At 36.8% G+C, this 25,163-nt stretch overlaps 2 protein-coding genes across 2 annotated transcripts in view; one reads left to right on the forward strand and one right to left on the reverse strand.

The window, feature by feature from the left end:
* The window catches only part of LOC150101290 (cysteine dioxygenase type 1-like), a 172,523-nt gene extending 171,879 nt beyond the window's left edge, over window positions 1-644 (reverse strand). Inside the window, exon 1 of the mRNA XM_090400343.1 lies at window positions 348-644. Coding sequence (XP_090256469.1) covers window positions 348-586 — 239 coding nt within the window. The 5' untranslated portion in view covers window positions 587-644. The remainder of the gene's footprint in view (window positions 1-347) is intronic.
* Window positions 645-983: 339 nt separating this feature from the next.
* or (AP-3 complex subunit sigma-2 or) overlaps window positions 984-25,163 on the forward strand; it is a 112,946-nt gene continuing 88,766 nt past the window's right edge. The window contains exons 1-2 of the mRNA XM_090400403.1: window positions 984-1,209; window positions 19,635-19,726. Coding sequence (XP_090256529.1) covers window positions 1,141-1,209; window positions 19,635-19,726 — 161 coding nt within the window. The 5' untranslated portion in view covers window positions 984-1,140. The remainder of the gene's footprint in view (window positions 1,210-19,634; window positions 19,727-25,163) is intronic.

The following is a 25,163-nucleotide window of genomic DNA, read 5'->3' on the forward strand; positions in this document are numbered from 1 at the left end:
TTAGTCCAGCAGCCAATATTCTTCAACCTCACCAGTTTCATGTCCATATCCATTTGTTCCAATTTGCGGGACAGGATTCCATGAGGTATACTGTCAAACGCCTTAGCAAAATAATTCAGTAGTATTTCAGACAAATATGTTAAATCATATGCTAAAAATTGCCGATGGTGTCATGAAATATAATACTTCTCAATACGGATTGATTATTTTTACTAATACTAATATAGACAATGATTTTCTCAGTATACTTGACTGTTGTAATATATAGCAAAATGCTTTTATTGTATAGTAAACAAAGCTTTTAAAGAATTTAAGTTCACATAAACGAGGAAAGCAAATGTTCTTACCTATGCCTGTCAAATTGTGCATATTTCGACCATTCCTTTGGATTACTTTTGTATGATAGCATTACATCATGTAAATATTCGACATTAATAGCGTCCGATCGAAACACCTTATGCAGTTCTTTGATTAGATCACTTAACGTATTGATTACAGGTAATTTTTCGTTAGGGGAAATAAAGGGCCTAGACCCACTATCTTTCTTATCTAAAACCAAACTTGTAGTATTTTCTAATTGCATCATATTTACACAATATTCTATTCTCTTCAGACGATAACTGTATCCTATACTCCTGCCGGAATGAAACCACTGATGGCTTTCTTAACTTTCTTGAAATGTAGGATTTTTAGGTGCTCACAGTTACGTCAGAGACGAGCCCTCTATTCAATCGCCCAATCAGAAATGCCCAAGATATTCATGAACCTGTACCGATAATAGAGATTTTTTAATGTATTTTAATGCTTAATTCTACATAAACATCTTTATATCCACTGCGATAAATATATGGACATGTGCATTTAATGAGAATAATGAATAGTTCGGCAGAAAAGAGGAATATCTGTTTTGTTTCCTTATATATATCAACTTGGATATTCGCACACGTGTATAAAGAGTTATAAAAGAAGTGAAGAAAGAGGGATTGTGGGATGTTAAGAGAGCCATTATGGCGTTAATTTAGTGTAACGTGTTGTTATCGGCGTCTGATGTTTGCATTATGTATAGGTGACAGTTTTAGGAGGATAATGCTTTTAACTCGTTGACATACAAATTATAACTATAATTTATTATCTCAAAACATGATAAAGGCTATTCTAGTTTTTAATAATCATGGGAAGCCCAGACTTACAAAATTTTACCAATTTTATGTGAGTGTTAATTGTGTTCGTTTTTGCATGCACCTTGTTTATTATATTGAAATGCTTGTGATGCCATCTTCATGAGAATCGTCATATAGTGAAACAAACAAGAGCTTTCCTACCTTCTAGGAAATGTCGCTTTTACCTTTTTTTTCCCCCTTTTTTTTTAATAGTAATGTCCGTTTTAAAATTTAAAATTAGCATTTACCCTTCTTTTGGAATGATACAGTGTATGGTGTTACTTTACCAGTGGTTTAGGATTGAACTACATTATGCCCTATGTTATGCAGAATTCATTAGAGTAGAAAAGTTTCATATATATATATATATATATATCCGTTTCCTCTTATTCTCTATGGTGCATTTTGAAACCTAATTAGAGACATGGTCACATGTAAGCTTAATTATTAACTGAATTTTTATTTGCACACACAAGCTGCTATTTTGTAAGACATGGAAATAGTATATCCACGTGATGTAGTAGTTGGCTCTAGTTTCTTGTAAAAAGGGGACTTTTTTCCTAATGCATACCTTCAGGTGTTGTGGGGATTACAAGATATGATTGCTGGTGCACAGTCTATTAGTAGTAATAGAAATTAATCATTATTAATTTCGTTCCAGATTGGTTTATTATGAAGGTTGCTGTTTTTTATTATTATTTTTTTTAATCTTCAAAAGCATTTATAACTGCATCAGTCCATCTTGGTCATTCTCTTTTTCATCCCCCTCCCCCAACTTTTCTTTCATTCTGTTTGACTGACTATACAATCTTTGGATTTCTGAATACTAATAATGTTGTATTCTACTTTGTTTTTAAAATCGTTTTTCTATTTTTACTTATATTTACTTAGGCACACTCAAATGAAGAGACTTTTTTTGTGATATTTTTTGTTAGAGGTTTCTTTGCCATTCTTGTATGAAGACTGAAGAATTTTATTTCCAGGAACTGAGTTTTTTCATCCTTCAAAACATTCAAGCTGGATTGAGAGCACAATCTGGATTCCAGCCTTTTAATTTGATCCATTTGTAATTCATTGCTATCTTTATGTTTTGGCTAAGTTTGCTGTTGTTCCATATAAATTTATTTAGGTGGCTCCCCCATCATACTACCATTTACTTATTCTGTTAAAATAGTAAACTAAATATGGAAAGAGTCATATTTAGTTTACCATTTTCACTAAAATTGTGCAAAATAGCCAAAACAAACATGTTCTTTTGTGTTTTATTTATATCGCTGGAATACAGTTAATGTTTTCTGTTATCCTTTTTTTTCCTTCATATTTTGCATTTGCCATACTCAGTTTGTTACAATAGTTAAATAATTTGTTTTAACCAGCTTTGAAGGCAGTAGCAGATTTATTTAGGATCACTGATTTTACATTAAGTAACAAACTTTAACTGTTCAAAGTACTCATTGTGAGAGAGCCATTTATTCATACAATACCAATACTTCTTTAAACTCATTCACTGATGAAGCACCCACAACCTAGTCCCAACACCATTGCTAACCACACTCTCATACAACTTCCACTGATGACCACTTGTTCTCTTCCTTCTTGCCACGAACCAAAAACAGTCTTCATTGTCAATCCTATAAAAAAAAACCTTTAACCTTAAAAAAACCTTAAATGTTTCTATCATGTCACCTCCTTTTCATCTGTCTGCTAATTTCTGAAAGCCACAGATTGTCAATCTACTCTTATAGGGAGCATTCCACATACCTGCCACAATTTTTGTCAATCACCTCTGAATCCTGCACAACACTTCATCACCATGGAATCTGGGAATCCTGATCTGTGTGCTGTAGTCCAGATGTGGCCTTATTAAAGCCTTATATAGGAGAACAATAACCTCTCCATCCCTACTTGTGTGTTCTTCAACAACCACATAATCTGATGTGCTGTTTTGGTTACCTTTGCAATATGCCCTGTAAACTTCAACACCCATTCCACAATCACATTCAAGTCCCTGGCCTCATTAGTTTTCAGTTCAGATCCATTGACATAGTACACAGCTTCTGATCTCTTCCCAAAGTACATCATCCTCCTCTTAAACTGGCAGCTATTTACCTTTGCCTACACTGCCAGTCTGTTCAAGTCTTTTCTGCAGGATTCCATGACCTTCATTTACCATTGCTTTTCCCAGTTTAGAATTATCAACAAGCGACTGAATATTTCCTGTTAAATCATTTTGTATGCTCAAGCCAGTGCAATGTCTGAAAGTTGTCGAGCTTTGATTCTTTTCAGAACTGTAATACATATTTTCCTTTTCAATATGATATTAATTTTTATATTGCTCAACACAAAATAATTATTATTACATGACACCTCCAGGGAGTCCAAAGACTGATCGAGGGAGGACTACTATCCACCCAGTACAATGAACCGCAACTACACCAATGCCATCTACTGCACTTCACCCCCACCAGTATTATTACATAAAATCACATAAAAGCATCTATGCCCATGGAGGACCCATAGCCTTTTGACTGGAGAGCAGATACGCTAACTACTCAGCCAACCAGGCTGAGTAGTTAGTGATTGTAATTGCCTGGTTGTAATTGGAGAATTAAGTAGGAAAGATGGCAAGATGTATGTAGTAGAGTAGTACTCTCCTGTGATGAGACCTTGGAGATGTTATATTGTAATAATAATCTATCAGACACCCAGTTTCCAATCTAGTTCATTAACCTGATATCTGACATTGTGTTGCAACTTAAATATCAACTTAGTTTATGCAAAGATAGTAGAACTTTTTTGGAATGAGCAAGTGACTTTAACTTTGTAGGAAATAATGGCATAATGTTCTGTTCTTTCCTTGTTCTAACATATTAATTAGCAAGGTTTTGTAAATCATCATTTGCTGACCAAGCATTCATATAGTTATTTTAAATTGCCATATACAATATTTTTCAGTGTAGTCCTTGCATATTATTACTGTGATGAACTTGTATTTTAGAGGTCTCAGTCATACTTATTGTACTTGTTGAGAGGTATGAAATGGTTGCCCTTACTATTGTGAAACAAAATTACTTAAGCTTGTTTTGGATGAATCATCCAGTCCATGAACTTTGTTCACCTCTCTAAAAACACTTAGCTATATAGTTCGACCACAGAAGTGAGAGCTGATGGCCAACTAACTTCATATATCAAACAAGCTGAAAGAGAAGATCTAACTTAGAAATGAATGAATTTTCTCTCTCTCTCTCTCTATGGGGGTGGGGAGATTTTTCTAAGAATTCTCTATTTTTAATTTATTTTTGATTGAATATAATTAAATTAGATTTGACTTGCATCACATTTACAAGGCTAGATAAAATAGGATTTTAAAGAAGTGAGAGCTCTCGTTGGCAGACTGCCAAGAAGAGTCAATTCATGTTGAAGGGGAGAAAGAAATAAGGCTATGTATGAATTGGTCACAAACGCAAGGTCACGACGTGCTTTATACGTAAAATTTCCCAACTGTTATACAAGCAAAATAGTTACCACTTTAAAAACTACAATGATCATAAAAGAGAGAAGTTAATTTTCCGACATGTAATAATAAACACTCATCTCACAATAGGGATTGATTACCCTATTATCGGAATGAATTCTCCTTCTTTTGACATGCGCAGAAGGGTCTCATATCTGTGCGTGTTCTATATCACAGCAGTAAGGAATTCTGATTTTTGTCTCAGAATATGAACATAGGATTTTCCTGAAGTTTCTAATATTTGATTACAAACTAGTAAAAAAAAAAATTCAATTCTAGAGTTAGTAAGTTCCATTGTTAAAGATAACATTCAAGCAGTTAAAGTTGTTTAAATAAATTCAAATCTCTTTCAAGATTCTTTATATCCACCCTTTAGTTAGATAGTTTGACTTCCCAAATACTATAAGAAGAGGATGTATACTATAGTATACTTATGTATACTATAAGAAGAGGATTCATCTGTCAGTGCTGCAATACTATGAGATTGCACAATACCCAAATAATTAAGACTGGTTTTATGGCAATTTCAAGCTTATACAATCTATTCAAAATCCTTCTGTGAAGTGCCAATATCTGCTTAATGCTTCATTGTTATCTCCATTCTTAACTCCTGGAGATATGCAAACAATTGCTCATCTCCAGTTAAACCCATTGCAATATTACTGTTCATGTTAAACAACAGTGGCTCCAACCCCTGCAGCACTACTTTCAGGAGCTTTGCTCTTTCAGGATGTCATACTCCCAGGTACAACTTACTGATATCTGTTGGACAGCCAATCACATATTCAAATCCGCTATATAATCCTATCTGTTCATTTAGTTACCAACGTCTCAATTTGCAATCTGTCAAGTCTTTATCAAAATATACTACTGTATGTGCATCTCTTGTCCAATGCATTTGTTACCTCATTGTTATGGTTGGCAATAAGGTAACATGGCCAACCAACACAGAGAATACTGCTATCTGTATCCTAGCTCCAACTTTAACCAGAACTCCATACACATATGACCCATAATGTGTAGCTGCAACCTTCTTACCACCTTTGTGAGGTTTAACAATTTATTACCCTCTTTCATTCCTTTAGAACTTGTGCTATTTGTAAGATGTTGAACAAGTAGGTTATGGCTGCTGCTAACTTCCTGTAACATTGCCTTTAGATATACGGTGATATGTCATCAAGTCCTTATTTGCCTTATCCAAGATAAAGTTTATTTAATTGTTATTGCTTAATTTTAACTTCTCATATCACACCGATAAGGATGAAATATATTGATGAATTGCTCACTGAATACCTTGATTTTGTCTCAGTGGTTATCGATCTACCATTTTCCTACATTAACATAATCTTTCATCTTCTAATTATGACATAATGAAAGAACTCTAGTTTTTCGCCTGATTTGCTAAGTTCTGCTTGTGCTGAACTTTTGCTCTTTAACTAAGTCATCTTCCTAGCCTGTTTTTTATACCCCTCATGCAACTGATAATTTCCATTATTCATCTTATGTTGCCTGTCATTTCATTCTCCTCAGTTTTTCATGCTTAATCCCCTTTTCATCCATTTGATATCTTTTATTCATCATTTTGACCTTCAGAATACATTCACATATTAATGCTGTTAAAAGTTACTACAGGTCGAATAGCCAACCTCTCTTAAATGGGATTAACATACATGAAAAATAAATAAATAAATAAAATAAAAAGCTCGAGTAGCACATCCAACTTTCCATGATGTCTTCACAGAAATCTTCATGTATTTGGCACTACCCAGGTGATCACTTGCCAACTGCAGAGAAATATATCATGTTGGAGGCTTAATAGATTTTTTACAACACTCAAAAAGAATTAAAATAGAATTTAATACTTCCTATATTTCGTCCTAGTCACTAGGACATCTACAGGGATTACAAAAATAATTAATGTAACATATACACAAATAACAAACAATACTAAGCCCAACCACATGGGTGACACTAAAGTCCTATCTAGGTAAAGCGCCCTCTAAGGGCAGTAGTAGGTGGCCTGGAATGTAAGTGGGAACTCTGGTGATGAGTGTTTCCCAAATCTTCGGAAGCTTAATGCAACCGTATTTATTGAGATTTGGTTGGTTTCTGAGAGCTGCTGCTGCTTCTAAGAAAAGTCTCTCTTTCTTGAATTTGCTGTGGTGGAGCATGGTGGTTTTCTTCCATGATACCCTGTGGGTGTTGTCCAAAACATGGTCAGCCAAGCCTGAATTGCCATAGTTGTTTGAAGATGTAAGACGTGTTCCTCTAGACGGATGGATGCTGATCTGCCTGTCTGTCCAAATTACGCCAGCTTACAGGAACAGGGTACTTTGTAAACTCCAGGCAGAGAGAGAGAGGAGGGAGCCGATCTTTCATAGAACGGATAAGGGTAGCAAGTTTGCAGTGGGGCTTATATGCTGTGTGTAGGTTGTACTGTTTTAGTATCTTGGCTATTTTTTCGGATGTGCTACGGATGTAGGGTATGGTGATGGCATTTTTAAAATCTTGTTGACGAGAAGGACGGGGAATGGGGGAGGAGTTGATTATTTTTTTGATACTGTGATCGCTGTAGCCATTGGAGAGGAAAGTGCTGTGTATGTGGTTAAGCTCAGTAGTGAGGACGGTTCCACTGGAACAAAGATTGTAGGCTCTCTTGGTAAGAGTTTTAATAATGCCATATTGTTGAGAGGGGTGGTGGTGGGAGAGTTTGTGAATGTATCCGCCTGTGTGTGTGAGTTTTCTGTATACGGTGAAGGTAAGTGTATTATTAGGCAGGCGTGTGACTAAGGTGTCTAGGAAGGGTAAACAATTGTTCTTTTCCTTTTCCATAGTGAACTGGATTCTTGGATGTAGACTATTGAGATGACTGAGGAAGGAGTCTAGCGTGTCTGGGCCATGAGGCCAAATAGAGAACACATCATCTACATATCTTAGCCAGATAGAAGGTTTGAGTGGGGCTGAGTCTATGGCTCGTTTTTCGAAATCTTCCATATAGAAATTGGCAAGGGGGGATGAGAGGGGGGAACCCATGGCAGTTCCCTCTATCTGTTTGTAGATTTTGTTGTTCCAAGCAAAATACCCAGAGTTAATGGCAAAGGAAAAGAGATCTAAGATGTCAAGTCAAATAGCCAAGATACTAAAGCAGTACAACCTACACACAACACGTAAGCCCCACCGCAAACTTTCTACCCTTATCCGTTCTACGAAAGATCAGCTCCCTCCTCTCTCTCTGCCTGGAGTTTACAAAGTACCCTGTTCCTGTAAGCTGGTGTACTTTCGACAGACAGACAGATCAGCATCCATCTGTCTAGAGGAACGCAAGTCTTACATCTTCAAACACAACTATGGCCATTCAGGCTTGGCTGACCATGTTTTGGACACCACCCACAGGGTATCATGGAAGAAAACCACCATGCTCCACCACAGCAAATTCAGGAAAGAGAGACTTTTCTTAGAAGCAGCAGCAGCTCTCAAAAACCAACCAAATCTAAATAAATACGGTTGCATTAAGCTTCCGAAGATTTGGGAAACACTCATCACCAGAGTTCCCACCTTGCATTCCAGGCCACCTACTACTGCCCTTAGAGGGCGCTCTACCTAGATAGGACTTTAGTGTCACCCATGTGGTTGGGCTTAGTATTGTTTGTTATTTGTGTATGTGTTACATTAATTGTTTTTGTAATCCCCGTAGATGTCCTAGTGACCAGGACGAAATATAGGAAGTATTAAATGCTATTTTAATTCTTTTTGAGTGTTGTAAAAAATCTATTAAGCCTCCAACATGATGTCCTCACAGCACTTAAGCCTCTACACACGCAGAGAAATATACTACAGCAATCCCTCGATTAATGCGGCTAATTCGTTCTTTAAAACAGGCGCATTAATCAAAAACGCACTAATCGAATATAATAACCTATGGGAGAAAGTATAATTTGTTCCTCAAATTTCTTTGTACCTCTTTTTTTTTTTATAAAAGAATTAGGGTATATCTCAGGACCTAGTTTAAGGAAAACCATGAAGCTGATAGACAATATAACATATTCAGAGTATCAATTTATTATTCTGCTTCTTAACAAAGAATTGAGCCAATGTAGTTTGGCAGGCATTCTGTTTCTTGCATACAACTGACGGTATGGCCCTATTGCCTCTTTTACTCTTCGGCAAATTTTACTGCTTCTGTCTTCATCAGGGCCAGCCTCTAAGCATTGAACATTTTCAAATTGTTTCTGTGAAATCTTTTTGGGCTTGTCAGTGATTAAATTTTCTTCAGGATCTTCCCACTGTGCATCTAAATTTTACGGAGCGGAATCACCTAATTTCTCAGAATGAGATTTAATTAACTTAGATTCATTTGAAAAGCCTCTAAAATAATTTTGCACAATGTGGAAGAATGTGATTTTAAACGGCTTGCATTTTGCCAGTAGATATGTCATTCAACTTTGAAACTTTATAACCAGGCTGAGATTGCTCTGATTTGGCCAGAAAAGTCTTGGAAAGCATTCACTTCCAAAAAAGGCTGGTTTCATTGACATTAAATATTTGTTAGTCACAATAGTTCCCTCCCCCCTCTTCTTCCACAATTTTCTTCAAATTCTCTGGATAATTTGTGGCCACCTCGTTATCTGCACTTGCAGCTTCGCCTGTGATTCAAACATTATGTAGGCTATTTCTCTTTTTTGAAACCCTCAAACCATCCAGCACTAGTGTGGAATTCTTCTTTTTTTCCATCATTGAATACTCTTTTCTTTCAAGGTTCCAAGAAGACTTAATGCTTTTGATTTAATAAAGTCATTGTTTAGCAGGATCCATTTTTGGTTACAATCCCGGATCCATGTAGAAAGAAGTTTCTCTAATTCAGTCATTATAATACTTTGATTTCGAGTGGTCTGCATGCATGATGAACTTGAAGCCGGCTTACGTTTCTCTTTGTATTCAGCAACTTTGCTTAAAATTGCTATTATAGTTGATTCACCCATTTTTGTGTTCTTGTCCTATCTTTGCTCTGCACTCGCCATGTTCATTTTTCCTTATTCCAAGTTTTTCTTCCAATAAGATTACTTTTCGAATCATTTTCACACTTCCATTTTTTTGCTCACTGATTCTTTTACTCATGATGAAAATACTTTAAATTAAAAAATTAAGGAAAACATTTGCAAAGGAGGGACGAGATATGATCATCAAAAAGCTCTGTAATTAGCAGATGAATTACATTTTGACAGTAAATTTGGAACACAGTGTACATGGAAATAATTTAGTATGGCATTAAAATTCACTTTGTGAAATGTTTTTAATCTGTAACTAAATTATTGCATCCTGGTTAGTGGTTTTTTAAAATAGTTAGCCATAACAGAGAGAGAAATTTTTTCAAATCTGTAACATTATTTTTAAGATGTATATAGGCACTAATCGAATTTGGGTATAGATAAAAAATGACGCACTAATCAGGGGCGCATTAATCGAGGGATTGCTGTATTTCATTCACAAATATTCAAATCTTTTGATGAAATGATCAGCACTAAGGCTTATGACCCTCATATATCATCTGTTACATATATACAAGATAATTTTTAAAAAAATTCATTTTCCTTATTCAGAAATACTATCTCTTCTTTCAACCTATGTTACCCTAATTAACATCACCTATAACAATCACCTTTCCATTGTTCATCATCACCATCCCCCACATTCCCTGTCCTATAGCAACATATAACTAAATATATCTGCTTATGAATTTCCACCCCACATCATATTGCCTCAGAACCATTTCCCCTATTTCCCCTTTGCATCAACACCTTTTGCAGACAATTGCCCTGCTATTGTCACTCGTCCCTCTTGTCCTTTCTACCCTCATGAAAAACCTTGTGCCTATCCATACCTATTCCCATCAGGATATCATCCAGCCATTTTTTCCAACAGTTTTCAGGCAATCTCAATCAGTGAGTTTGTTTGCCTGAATAAACACAGTTCACTGTGTTTATTTACACAGCACTTCACTTTAATATTTATAACTAGTTCTACATGCTACCTGTTTGCTGCAATTTCACTGCACCCACCCAATCCCAATCACTTATCACCACTTACCCCATATACATGCCAGGTCATCTCTTCCTGTGCTGATGATCACCCTCCATATTCACTACTGTTTCTATCATCTACCCTCCTTATGTTTTGCTATCCAGCTTGCATTCCTGTTCTCTCACCTTCACGCTCCATTCAAGCACTATTATCTCACCTATTCTACTCTCCTGATCTTTCTCATGACCTCTTACTTCCTTTGTTCTCTTGTTCACATCACTCATTACACCTTGTTCTAGCAACAATCTCTCCAGTGGACTCTCACCAAATCCCTTGAATTCATTCCACACATTTTAGGACCTCCCTTGATGAATAAGGATTCCATGGAGTAGCCCATAATAATAATAATTAACAAACTGCATTCCTTTCTTCACACACACAGCTCTGCCAACATCACATTTATGATTCTTGCACACTGTCTCAGTTCCTCATTACTTTGCAACACACTGACAACCTGATCCCACACTGTTATTCACTTTCCTCAATAACTTCTTGATATCTATCCTCACATTTTCCTGCTCTACAAACTTTTGTTTCCACAACGATTAGCTCTTTCACTCATTTACTTCTCGTATCCAAAGCATCAAACACCCTGTTCAATCCGTCCTCCTAGAAAACAGACCTTGTGGACCCTCACATTCATATAATACTTTTAAAATGGAATCTCCACACATTGCCATTCTGGAATCATTCCCTATCTCTTTTTCTCTACTTTCCTTCATTCTGTCCTTTTGCACTTATTTATTACTTTGTCAGATGGCTGATATTATGCACTATATTCCTTATCTCATTTCTCATTCTTCAGATCTGACTCTTTCATTCTCGAAATTATACTTGCTCTTGTTTCTTCATTTGTCATCTGGACACTCAAGTTTTTTGTCCTGTAAAATAAGCAGACAGCCAAAAAACACACACACAACTTAGTTGACAGCCATAGTATGCTTCACAGATAGTGAAGTGCTATCAGAGTATTAAAAAGCTTTGAAAAAAGCCAAGTTACTCAACCATGACATGCCATTGACTCCAACATTCAAGGAAAAATGGAATTTTGGTTGAAAAATAAGTTTTAATATGTTCAGTATTTGCCAACTCCATGGATACTTCTGCCCACAAAGTGCAGATTTAGGTGAGTATTGATCTTGCTGTCCCATACTAGATATCTCTGAATGCTTAATTTGAAGTTTGAAATGACAAACAAGTTCTATGTGTGGTGTGGAGAGCAGAGTTTTTATATTTAAAAAAAAAAGTAATACCTTGCACTTGATATTAAGAGTACATTTTTACATTATCTAGCACTATTTTCACTGATCACTAATTAAGAAAAGCCTATGCTGCTACTTAAGGCTCCAAAAGTATACATAGCTATTAATGGGATGTTTTATTTTTTTCCATGGTGCTTAAGTATCAACTTGTCACAATAGCCTGTCCAGATTCTTTTGCAAAATCCAAAAATATCAGTTAGTTACTCTTGTTACCTTATAAAATGTCACCAAATTATTAAAAAGGCATCTTTTATCGCATTCATTTGACTTCTACAAAGGTTTTAATCCTCATCAAACGTACTTGGGTCATATGAGCCTGTGCTAATTTTTTTTTGAAATCTTAACCAGTGAAAACATGTATCAGTTTTAATTCTGCCTTTATGCAGTGGTACTATATTATCTTTACTCCACTTCTTAAAGACTTCACCACTTGTGCAAGACTTTCACAACTTGGTCAGTGGCACTGTCACTTTTAAACTTCTTTGAAACAATTCATTCAGTCCCACCACCATATGGATATCTCTATACTTAATATTCCAGATACATCCTTTTTGTGTGCACTTATGCCTCTTCAATCTCTTTAAAAATAATGCCTACTCTACCACTAACCTGATAATCATTAAACATTTCTACTGTTATCTGCACCCTCTTTCTGCTTACCACAAAGGGAAAACAACCTTCGATATGCAATTCCTATTTGATTGCTGTCATCATTCATTTCACTCCAAACCTATTTAATCCTCTCATCCTAAATATAAAATTTGTAACAGTTGTCATCAGATATTTCTTAACTGGTATGTATGACCTTGCTCTTGGCTGGTTTTTCCTAGCCTATCATAGTTTGTTTCCTTGTTATTCCACATTTATCCCTTTCTTGAAATTTCCATATCCTGCTAATTCACTATATCAAATCCTTATGGATCTTTTTCTCTAGTAGGGGATTGAAATGACATCTTATTCTTATTACATCCTCTGATGCTCTGACTAAATCCAAAATTCTCGATCCTTATGTTTTCCCTTTACATGCTGTTGGGGTAACTGTTCCTTATGAATTCCAGAAATTCATTTTCCTTATTAGAGATAACAAGTCCTCTAATCCTCCAGTGTATTTGTGTAGTTGCAATCTCCCATAATAATTACCTGTGCTAACTTAATTTATTTCAACTCATGCTCATTTTCTTGTATATAGCAACATCTCACCTTCACATCATACACTGCAAGAGCCATTGACAGCATTTCTTTTCTGGTATTGCTAAGTGGAATCACTCGAAATATCCTGTAATGGACTTCCTTATTCACAAGATGGAAATTCTGCTTCATCTCTCATTTGACCTACCGCATCTCACTGCCAATCTGAATGTTGACTGCAGACTATTTGGTGGAGGAGTTTCTGGTATGGCACAGTTTGTCCTGGTTTCCTTACCCTTGATTACAAGGTCTTTGAAATTCCTTTGAAATTTTGGTTGGAAAATTTTTCCAATCAGGTGTGTGTGTGTGTGTATATTTTTTTTTTTTTTGACAAAATGACTATGAAATACTGAACAGTGCTTTTTGGGTGTGCACCTTCCTTGTAACAGTGTTTTGCCCATTCACTGGATACAGATTATTCTGCAATGCTGAAATGTACTCAGATTTGGAATACAAAAATCTATAAAGACTATAAAATGTTTCTTTTCAGACCATTTGTAGAGTCACAGAAGGACAAAATATTTAAATAATATAGTAACTTCCATCTGGTTGGATGAAATGTAAAGGCATTTAGGATACAAATAAGAGGATATCCTTGTAGTTCTTTTTTGTTTACAATTAGTTGATTATAATTCAAAAAATTTGAAGTGATTCAGACTAGTATTCATAATTCCACACTAGCCATATGGAACATAATTGAAATTGATCTCATATTGGAGGCTTAATGGATTGTATACAGCACTCAGAAAGGATTAAAACAAAATTTAACACTTCCTATATATTTTGTCTCAGTAAATGAGACATCTTCAGGGATTACAAAAAAACTAATGTAACATCAAAAACAAATAACACACAATACTAAGCCCAACCATGTGGGTGACACTAAAGTAAGTCCTGTCTAGGTGGAGCGCCCTCTTAGGGTGGTTGTATGTGGCCTGAAATGTCAAGTGGGACCTCTGGTGATAAGCGTTTCCCAAATCTTAGGAAGCTTAATGCAACCACATTTGTTGAGATTTGGTTGGTTCCTGAGAGCTGCTGCTGATTCTAAGAATAGTCTCTCTTTTTTTGAATTTGCTGTGGTGGAGCATGGTGTTTTTTTTTCATGAGATCCTGTGGGGTGTATCCAAGACATGGTCAGCCAAGCCTGACTGACCATAGTTGTGTTTGCAGATGTATGACTTATGTTCCTCCAGGTGGATCTGCCTGTCTGTCCAAAGTATGCCAGTTTACATGAACAGGGTACTTTATAGACTCCAGGCATTGAGAGAGGAGGGAGCTGATCTTTTATAGAGCGGATAAGGGTAGCAAGTTTGCAATGGGGCTTAAATGCTGTGTGTGGGTTGTACTTTTTTAAAATCTCGGCTATTTTTTCGGATGTGCCACAGATGTAGGGTATGGTGATGCCATTTCTAAACCTCTTTCTGAAGATGTTCTTTTCCATTGTAAACTGGATTCTTGGATGTAGGCTGTTGAGATGGCTGAGGAATGAGTCTAATGTGTCTGGGCCATGAGGCTAAATAGAGAACACATTACCTACATATCTTAGCCAGATAGAAGGTTTGAGAGGGGGCTGAGTCTATGGCTCGATTTTCAAATTCTTCCATATTAAAATTGGTGAGGGCAGGGGACCCATGGCAGTTCCCTCTATCTGCTTGTAGATTTTTTTCTTCCAAGAAAAATAACCAGAATTGATTGCAAAGGAAAAGAGATCCAAGATGTCAGAAGGAAAAATGTTTTTTACGAGTGTTAACGTATCAATTAAGGGAATATTGGTAAACAGTGAGAAAGCTTACTAATATGTCTGTGTTATTTAAGGTTAGGTCTGTTCTCTCTGGCATCTCAGAAGCTTCCGCACAGAATTTTAAAAAATAAAAAATAAACATATCAAGAAATTTAACAACCTGGTTAAAACCGGACCGCAACCGCAAATTCAACCACTCCAGACAGTAGTGAACTTATGGTCCAAAAGGCTCAACGACAAAGCCGTTAGTGCCCTTAGCCTTGGCCACAATTTCGCTGTCGCCTAAAGAAGTGCCGGTGCTTGATGTGATGTACAATGTTGAATGCGGTATTTGTCGCTTAGTGTTGGAGATAGCAAATAACATCAGACTTTACATTGTCAGCATCCTCTCCCAGTCTCTGCCTCCAAAAAGTAATTTATCGTCCGCCCAACGCACTGCTCTCATGAAATTACGAAAAGAAAAAAGTATCCTCATCACCGGAGCAGACAAGGGTAAAGCCACTGTCGTTCTTAATACCACGGAATACAATCGAAAAATGGTGATTATCCTCCAAGTTCGCTCCACCTACACCCCACTAGAACATGACCCTGCAAAAACACAAGTTAAGAAATTAAAAAATTTGCTTAAATTATCTTCCTGGCCCGCAGAAATCGCAAAAAAAACTCGAACCTTTCCGTTCCCGTTCCCCCCCCCCCGAATATACGGTTTACCAAAAATCCATAAACCCAATTCGCCACTAAGACCTATAGTAGATGCCACTAACGTACCTTGCTACAAGCTGTCAAAACAGCTGGCCAGCTCTCTGACCACCCCTCACGGGACCTTCCTTATCCTATATAAAAAAACTACCCATTTTAAAACCCTCATAGAAAATCTAACCTTAAATAACAGACATATTAGTAAGCTTTGACATCTCCTCATTGTTTACCAATATTCCCTTAATTGATACGTTAACACTTAAAGAACATTTTTCCTTCTGACATCTTAGATCTCTTTTCCTTTGCCATTAATTCTGGTTATTTTTCTTGGAAGAACAAAATCTACAAGCAGATTGCGGTAACTGCCATGGGTTCCCCGCTCTCAACCCCTCTTGCCAATTTTTTATATGGAAGAATTTGAAAAACCAGCCATAGACTCAGCACCTCTCAAACCTTCTATCTGGCTAAGATATGTAGACGATGTGTTCTCTATTTGGACTCATGGCCCAGACACATTGGACTCTTTTCTCAGTCACCTCAACAGCCTACATCCAAGAATCCAGTTTACAATGGAAAAGGAAAAGAACAATTTTTTACCCTTCCTAGACACCTTAGTTACACGCCTTCCCAACGGTACACTGTCCTTCACTGTATTTAGAAAACCCACACGCACACAGGCAGATACATTCACAAACTCTCTCATCACCACCACTCCGCTCAACAATATGGCATTATTAAAACTCTTACCAAGAGAGCCCGCAATCTTTGTTCCAGTGGAACTACCCTTACAACTGAGCTTGATCGCATACACAACACTTTCCTCTCCAATGGCTACAGTGATCACAGTATTAAAAAAATAATCAAGTCCTCCCCCTCTCCTCAGTCTTCTTTTCAGAAAGAGTTTAGAAATGCCATCACCATACCCTCCATCCGTAGCACATCCGAAAAAATAGCCAAGATTTTAAAAAAAGTACAACCTACACACAGCATTTAAGCCCCACTGCAAACTTGCTACCCTTATCCACTCTACAAAATATCAGCTCTCTCCTCTCTCATTGCCTGGTGTCTATAAAGTACCCTGTTCATGTAAAACTGGTGTACTTTGGACAGACAGGCAGATCCACCTGGAGGAACATAAGTCATACATCCGCAAACACAACTATGGTCAGTCAGGCTTGGCTGACCATGTCTTGGATACACCCCACAGGATCTCATGGAAAAAAACCACCATACTCCACCACAGCAAATTCAAAAAAGAGAGACTATTCTTAGAATCAGCAGCAGCTCTTAGGAACCAACCAAATCTCAACAAATATTGTTGCATTAAGCTTCCTAAGATTTGGGAAACGCTTATCACCAGAGGTCCCACTTTACATTCCAGGCTACATACAACTGCCCTTAGAGGACGCTCCATCTAGATAAGACTTTAGTGTCACCCACATGGTTGGGCTTAGTATTGTGTGTTATTTGTTTTTGATGTTACGTTAGTTTTTTGTAATCCCTGAAGATGTCTCATTTACTGAGACGAAATATATAGGAAGTATTAAATTCTGTTTTAATCCTTTCTGAGTGCTGTATACAATCCATTAAGTCTCCAATATGATGTCCTCGCAGCACTTTAGCCTCAACACACAAATTGATGTTTAGGATTTCTGTTAAAATTCATGACATCTTTAATATCAGTTTTATTTGGTTTCAGTTTTAGTTTGTTGCAGTAAAAATTAGGCAAAACTAAATTATATATCCAAGTATAAGCCGAAAATGGGTTTAGTAATCAAAAAAATGCATTTAACATTTGACACGCTCTTTGTAAAAATCCACAAATATCACTGCTCAGTACATTTTTGTATGTGTTAACGTTGTTACAAACATCATGATAGTTCTTATGAAAACAGCTGAAATATAGTAATTCTTTCTTTCAGTATAAAGAAACTATACTCACATGGGTACAAACTTTATCTTCTCTCCTCCCTTTTTTTTTAAATATGGTATTACTGTAACTAACGAAGTCATCAATCTTTGCTAAAGTTGAGGTATCATACTCTCCTTCTTCACAATGGCTACAATTTTAACAATATCAAAATACTTAACCTTTTTCCAGTCTTCAATCTCTTCTTCTTCTTCTTCTCTCCATAGAGATTACAGTAATATGATCAGTATTTCCTCTCTTTTGGATGTTCCTGAAAAATATAGCCAAAATTTAAAAAAATTCGACACTGCCGTAAAATCCCATTTGAAACTGTCTGCTCATATGGATTTCCCCTAAAAATCCATATGATTTTTGTTTTGTATGAACCTCCTTGTTCTTGCAAGTTAGCCAGCTGTGAATAGACTGAAAGATTTACCAGCACTCACATGAAAAAACATACAAAAGATATCTATGATCATGTCTTGCAAGCCATGTGTTGGAATTGCCTATAGAATCAAATGGAGATGGGAGGAGAGAGTAAAAATCAATTTCATTGTAACAAGGGCTTGTTGTAAGAATCTGCAACTGCTCTTATACACCAGCCTAATTTAATTAAAAGTGGTTCTGTTAAACTCCTCAGTATACAGAAAATGATAATTATTAGGTATGTTGAGTTATGACCAAGGCTTCTGCCAGAACTGCACAGAGGTCATGTCTTCCTAGCCTAGATGCTAGGCTTAAGATCTTAGATTTCACTTCACTTTGTGTGATTCATGTGTATGTTCCAGTTTATATTGCATCTCCCTAAAGATGTCTCTGTAATAGAGATCAAATATTGGAAACAGGAAACTGTTGGTTAATTAAAAAATCTCCATTTTTTAGAATATACTCGTGTGTATACACTCAGCTTTGCATTAGGAACACCCACCTAATAATGCATTGATCCACTTCTCTCTGCAATTACAACTCGCAGACACCTAGGAACATCCCAGAAGGTGTCAAACATCCCCCATAGTAAGTTGACCCATGTCCGTTGTAGCAACTCCGTCAGTTCATACTCATTCCACACAGGAGGATCAGTAGTTCTCACACCCTGTTCTAGCATATCCCACACATGTTCATTTGGGTTACAATTGGAGTTTGGGGGCCAAGGCAATGCAGCAAATTTGTTACCATGTATCTCCAACCATTCAGTAGTTGTACAAGCTTGATGACAAGGTATGTTGTTCTGTTGAAAGACAGCACTGTAGTCGGGGTAGACCTCTTGCAGACATGGATGGAGATGGTCTGCTTGCAGGTCCCTGTAGAATTCACCATTCAGTGTTTGTGGGATGATAACCAACGGGCCTAGGGCATGCCAGAAAAAAGGTCTGCAGACCATAATACCACCACTGTTGACCCCCTCCCCCAAACTATGCAACTAGGGCTTCATTCTGTTTATGCCAAATGCGAACCTGGCCTTCAGCATGGCACAGCAGGAAATGGGACTCATCACTCCAGACAACCTTCTGCCATCTGTCAAGGGTCCAGTGCCAACATTCCTTGGCATTGTTTGTAATGCTTGGCAGCTGTTGAAGCAAGGTATGCCACATGGTGCATGTGGAAATGGGTCGAACTGCCCTGTTGGTGGGTGAGTTGTGTGACTGTTGCACATCACTGAGATACCAGTCATCACATCCTGTGTTCACCTCTAGGATCAACCACATGTGGCTGAAACAGTGTGTGTGCCCTTTTGCCAGATAATTCAAAGTTAATTTAGTCCTGGTACACCCTTGATACATTTGTACAGGAGCAACCAACAAGTGTGGCTGTTTCTGAAATACTGGAACCTGCCCTCCATGCCCCAACTATCTACCAATGATCAAATTGGCTTATGTTACCACGTTTCTACATTACTGGCAAATGTATACTGATTACTCATACAGATGATAGGTGTGCTCATTTATAGCAGCCACATGATGTTGATTTACATATCTCATTATTGTGCCAAATAGGTAAATTGGGACTGGGGGAGTGTTCCTAATACAAAGCTAACTCAGTGTGTGTGTTTTTCTCCCATTTTTTTTTCTTCTCCCTATTTTAGGCAGAGGATATGCAACAACAGATAATCAGAGAAACATTCCAGTTGGTATCAAAAAGAGATGACAATGTGTGCAATTTTTTAGAAGGAGGAAGGCAAGTGATATCTTGATTTTCTTTCTATTGATAATGCTAAAAATATAATGAAGTAGTTGTATTTGTTGCTTGATCTAATCTAAATTATTAGCCTTAAATACAAAATTCCTTAATTATAATTAACAAGTTTGTTGATAATGGATAGAAAAGTACATATATTTTACATTCAGAAAATTATTCCAATAATTTAATCATGAAACTTTTGTATTGCTCTAAATTAAGCATTACCTTTTCTAGAATGCATTGAAAACATATTTTGCTTCAATTTAGAAATATGAACATTTACAAATTGATTTTATCACCATGTTCACAGTACAACTGTTGATGATCATAACATTTTATTCACTCATTCCACTTGTCAAAAGTATTTTAATTAAAAAATATGAATTACTTTTTTTTATTGAAAGAAATCTTTACCCCATGAATGCTATAGGTTTACCTTTCATAGATGGGAGTCAGATAAACACTTGCGATGGTATTTCTCATGATCGATGAATTTTGAGAAGATTTCAGTTGTAAATAAACAAGTTAAATTATCAGTTCATAAGTGCCTTCAAGATGTAAAATGATAGTATTCCACAAATGAGTGTGCATAATAACTAGGGTCCTCTGAATATTGATTTCATGAAATAACGTAAACTGAAATATTAATTATAACTTTAATTCATACTTTTCTATATTTTGGAATTACATTGCTATCAACAGGGATCACAAAAACAATATGTATATGCAGGCACTAACATTGGACAAATAAGGCTCAAGAAACGTCATAAATGGTGTCCCCTAATGGTGCGATTTAGATTCATTAATTCATTTTTCCCTGATATATAGTGTTTTTATGATTACATATTGTTGGGAGGGGGAGTGACAACTGGTGAATGTATCTATCTATATGTGGGTTTTCTGTAAATGGAGAATGCTAGGAATCATCAAGCTGCTTACATGTAATCAGTGTCTAGGAATGAAGACTATTGTTGCTGGATTGGGTGGTCTTGGCTGTTCAGCTGAATATCTGAAGATGAGTACTTCCCAAATTTGGAGCAGTCTCATGCACACAAATTTGTTGAGGTTTTGGAAACTTTCTCAAGGCTGAGTCAGATTCGAGTAATAGCCTCTCATAATTGTATTTGCAGTGGTGTAATAGAGTGGCCTTCTTCCAGTGTATCCTGTGGTGGCTGTCCAAAGCATGATCAGGAAGTCCTGAGTGGCTATAATGGTGGAACCAGATGTAGTCCCTGTGTTCAGAAATTCTGATATTGGCTCCTGTTTGGCAATAGTTAGACAGTCTGCAGCTGCAAGGAACCTGGTAAGTATAGGGGATATGGCTGGTCTTTGGCAGAGCGGGTAAGGGATGCCAATTTTTACGTGGTCTATAAGTGGTTGTAAGGTTGTATTTCCTGAGTATTTTTGTTAGTTTTTTAAATGTGCCCCGAATATATAGAATGGTGATAGATTTTGAGTTATCTCTGGTTTTAAGGTGAATGCAGTTATGGGGTTTAATATTTTTTTGATTTTTTGGAGATTAGCTAAGAAAGTGTTGAGAATATGGTTGAGTTCAGTAGTTAGAGCACTGCTGTCAGAACAGCAGTGCTCTAACTTGTAATTTTGCCCTGTTATGAAGGGTTTTTATAATCCCATATTGTTGCGAGAGGAGGGTGACTGCTGTTGAATGTATTTAGCTGTATGTGTGAGTTTTCTGTAAATGGAGAATGCCAGGGATCCATCAGGATGGCATGTAATTGGAGTGTCTAGGAATGGGAGACTGTTGTTTTCCTTTTCTAAGGTAAACTGGATCCCAGGGTGTTGATTGTTTTGATATGTTAAAATGTTGAACGTATCCAGGCCATTTGGCCAAATGATATATTCTTCATTTGGTCACATGGCCTGGATACATTCAACATTTTAACATATCTAAACAATCAACACCCTGGGATCCAGTTTACCTTAGAAAAGGAAAACAACAACAGTCTTCCATTCCTGGGCACTGAATGGTACATAGCGAGACATGAGCTTATGTTGGGGCAGAGTTTAAGGCTTTTTCTTCAAAGGTTTCCATGAAGAACTTGGCTAGGGGTGGAGAAAATAGGGAACCCACAACTGTTCCCCCCCCCTCCCTGTTTATAGAATTTTCCTTGCCAAATGAAATAGTGAAAATTTATATAGTGACCTGAAAGAGGGTTGAGATATCAGAATGAAATATGGCTTGGATGTGTTTAAGGTGTTTTTGAGCGGGACATTAGTGAATAAAGAGGAGATATCAAAACTGATCATTATATCAATGGGTTGGAATGTAAGGTTTTAGATTATAGAGATAAGCTTGCCTTCTTACTTCAAGATCACTCTATCTACCTTCCTATAGAATGTGATCTCGCCAATGCACAAATCAGAACAATCCATTGACCTTTTTTTTTTTTTTCTAATAAGCGTATGGATTGTTCTGATCTGGATTTGTGACCTGTAGAAGTTACAAACTTGAACCATTTAACACTTAACCATTCCCCCATTATATAGGCCACCAAAAATCTATAAACAAAATTTGCTATTACATCCCATTGTGGGATGGTATTGATTCACCTGTATAAAAATTAGCCAAAGTGCTCGCACGGTATACTGCAACACACCTTCACACATAAACTCAGCCAATTTTAAAGCCAGTAGAGAAAACTTCGCACTCCAACACACTGACATAATAGTCATTTTGATGTACTTCTTTATTCACTACTAATGTCCCACTCAAAGATACCTTAAATTTCATCCAAGACACATTTCCTCCTGATATCTCAACCTTTTTTCAGTTCACCATCAAGCTGTTTAGGTTGGCAAGGAAAATTCTACAAACAGAGGGGACAGCCATGGGTTTCCACACTTTCTCTGCCCCTGGTCAACTTCTTCATGGAGATCTTTGATTTTAAAAAAAAAAAAAAAAAAAAAAAAAAAAAACATGCTATTAACTCTGCCCTACATATTCACTCTCTTGCTGTGCTTCATGGATAATGTGTTCTCCATTTGTCCATATGACCTGAATACACTCAATATATTCTTAAGACATCTAAACAATCAACACCCCAGGATCCAGTTTACCTCAGAAAAAGGGAAATAAGTCTCCCATTATTCCTAGGCACTCTGATTACATACCAACCTGACCATATTCTCAACTCTTTCTTAGCCAATGGCAAGAGCCTTCAAAAAATCAAAAAAAAAAAAAAAAAAAAAAAAAAAAAATTAAAATTAAAATCCTGTAACCCTCCCCCCCCCTCTCCTCCGAGCAGAGATTACTCAAAATCCATCACCATTTCATATACTTAAGGAACATCCGAAAAACTAACCAAAATTCTAAGGAAATACAACCTTGCAACCCCTTGGAGACCACATAAAAAATTGGCATCCCTTATCTGCTTCCACCAAAGACCAGCCACGTCCCCACGTCCCTTGCAGTTGCAAACATCCCACTATGGCCAGATAGGCAGGACAGCCAATATCAGAATTTCTGAACACAAGCCCTGCATCTGGTTTCACAGGCTTAGCTAACTGTTGGGCAGAATAGAATTACCTATGCTATCAACTATATGGCATAGGGGAATATTAGATTTGTGGATTTTAGGTACTCCATAAATACGGGGCAGTTTAACATGAACCAGTTTTTTTTTTTTTTTTGGTCAAGAAGTCACTTTTTTCCTTTGAGACATAGTGTGGTTTCGATGCATAATTTGTTAAGTAGAACTATAGCATAGGATAGGTTTTTTTTTTTTTTTGTCTGTGTCATTACTTTGCCATAACACCCAAATAAGTTCCAAAACTAGTAATCATGATGAATGTAGAGTGCTTTGATGCTGGTTTGAAATCTGGAAAAATATAAGCCAGTTAATAAACATATTTTTTATAAAATACTTTGTTCGGTGGTGTTAATATCATTAAAATAAGTTATGAATAATATTAACACCTAAGCTTGTCTATCTATAGATAGATGGATGGATTTGCAGAGGGGAACTTACAGAGGGGGGGGGGGGAGTTGTAGAGAGTATACCTGTATACTCTTCTTCCTTACCTGTATGGTAAGGAAGACCAAAGCTAATTATGAGAAGAAGCTAACTGATGAGACCAAAAGAAATCCTAAAGAGTTCTTTTGATGTGTGGCAAGTAAAAAGAAGAATGACTTTAAAAAGTGCTGATGGTAGGGAAATGACAGAAGCAAATCAATAGTAGAATTACTGAGTGAATATTTTGTAAGGGTATACCATGTAGGTGGTGATGTTGCAATACTAGTTTTGATATTTACTCATGGTGGAATAGTGGTTGAACAATTGGAAGTACTTCAGTTATTGCATAACCTTAATGTCAACATAGCCATGTGATTAGTGGCATGGTGGCTCATGTAATATGAAAATGTGCAAGGATAAATTATCTCCTCTTAACAAGCTGTTTAATTTAAACTTCAGTACCAGGAAGGTGCCAGTAGAGTGGAATGAAGGCAAAATATTCCAACTGCATAAAGGAGCTTCCAAGAAAGTAACAAATTAGAGGACAGTCAGTATCTCAGGAGTTGTGGTTAAGGTATTGGAAAAATTGGTAAAAGATAAAATTCAGGACTGGGTGGACAGAAATATGATACTCTATAAGGGGCAACATGGCTTGATGAAGGGTGAGCCTTGCTTTCGAATTTGCTGACTTTTTATAATAAAGTGACATTGGAGCTGGATAAATTAAATGGCTACTCGGTAATATGGCTGGACTTTCCAGTGGCATTGAACAGGATTCCACACAGAAGTCTGCAATACAAATGGGGATGGATATGAATCTGGTGATTTAGATTAGAGGGTGGCTGATGCTGATATCAAAGAGTGGTTTATGGAGGAATTGAGTCCAGGAGAAGGCAGGTGACTAGTGTTGTACCACAGGACTCAGTACTTGGGCCTATGTTGTTTAATTTGTATGTCAGTGATATAGAAAATGATTTCACTGAAAATACTCAGTTGTTTGCTGATGATGCAAAACTTGGAAGTGCAGTATGTCAAAGAAAGTGATGTGGAGAACCTGCAGGATGACTTAGACTGGAAGTATGGACAACAATAAATGATTGCCAGTTTAATGTGGCCAAGTGTAAAGTGATGCACCTTAGGAAGTGATCACAAGCTGTGTATTATATTGATAGAACTGAACTGTGGGAAACATGAACTTGGGGTGATTGTGAACAGGGATTTCAAGTTTAGAGAGCATATTTGCAAAGGAAGCCAAAACAGCACATTAGATGAAATGACTGTTGAAGAACAAACTAACAAGTAGGGATAGGGATGTTATTGTTCCCCTTTATAAGACATTGAGGCCACATAAGGTACCAGTCAGGCAAATATGCCACTCGTTAGATGTTAGCCTAGGTATACTTTGCTAGTGGTCACCTAATATGCGGGGATGGAGACAACAGATCTACTTTACGAATATT

Source organism: Typopeltis vanoorti, chromosome 11 (assembly GCF_054136105.1).
Source record: "Typopeltis vanoorti isolate ZY-2024b chromosome 11, IOZ_Tvanoo_1.0, whole genome shotgun sequence".
Classification (NCBI taxonomy): Eukaryota; Metazoa; Arthropoda; class Arachnida; order Uropygi; family Thelyphonidae; genus Typopeltis; species Typopeltis vanoorti.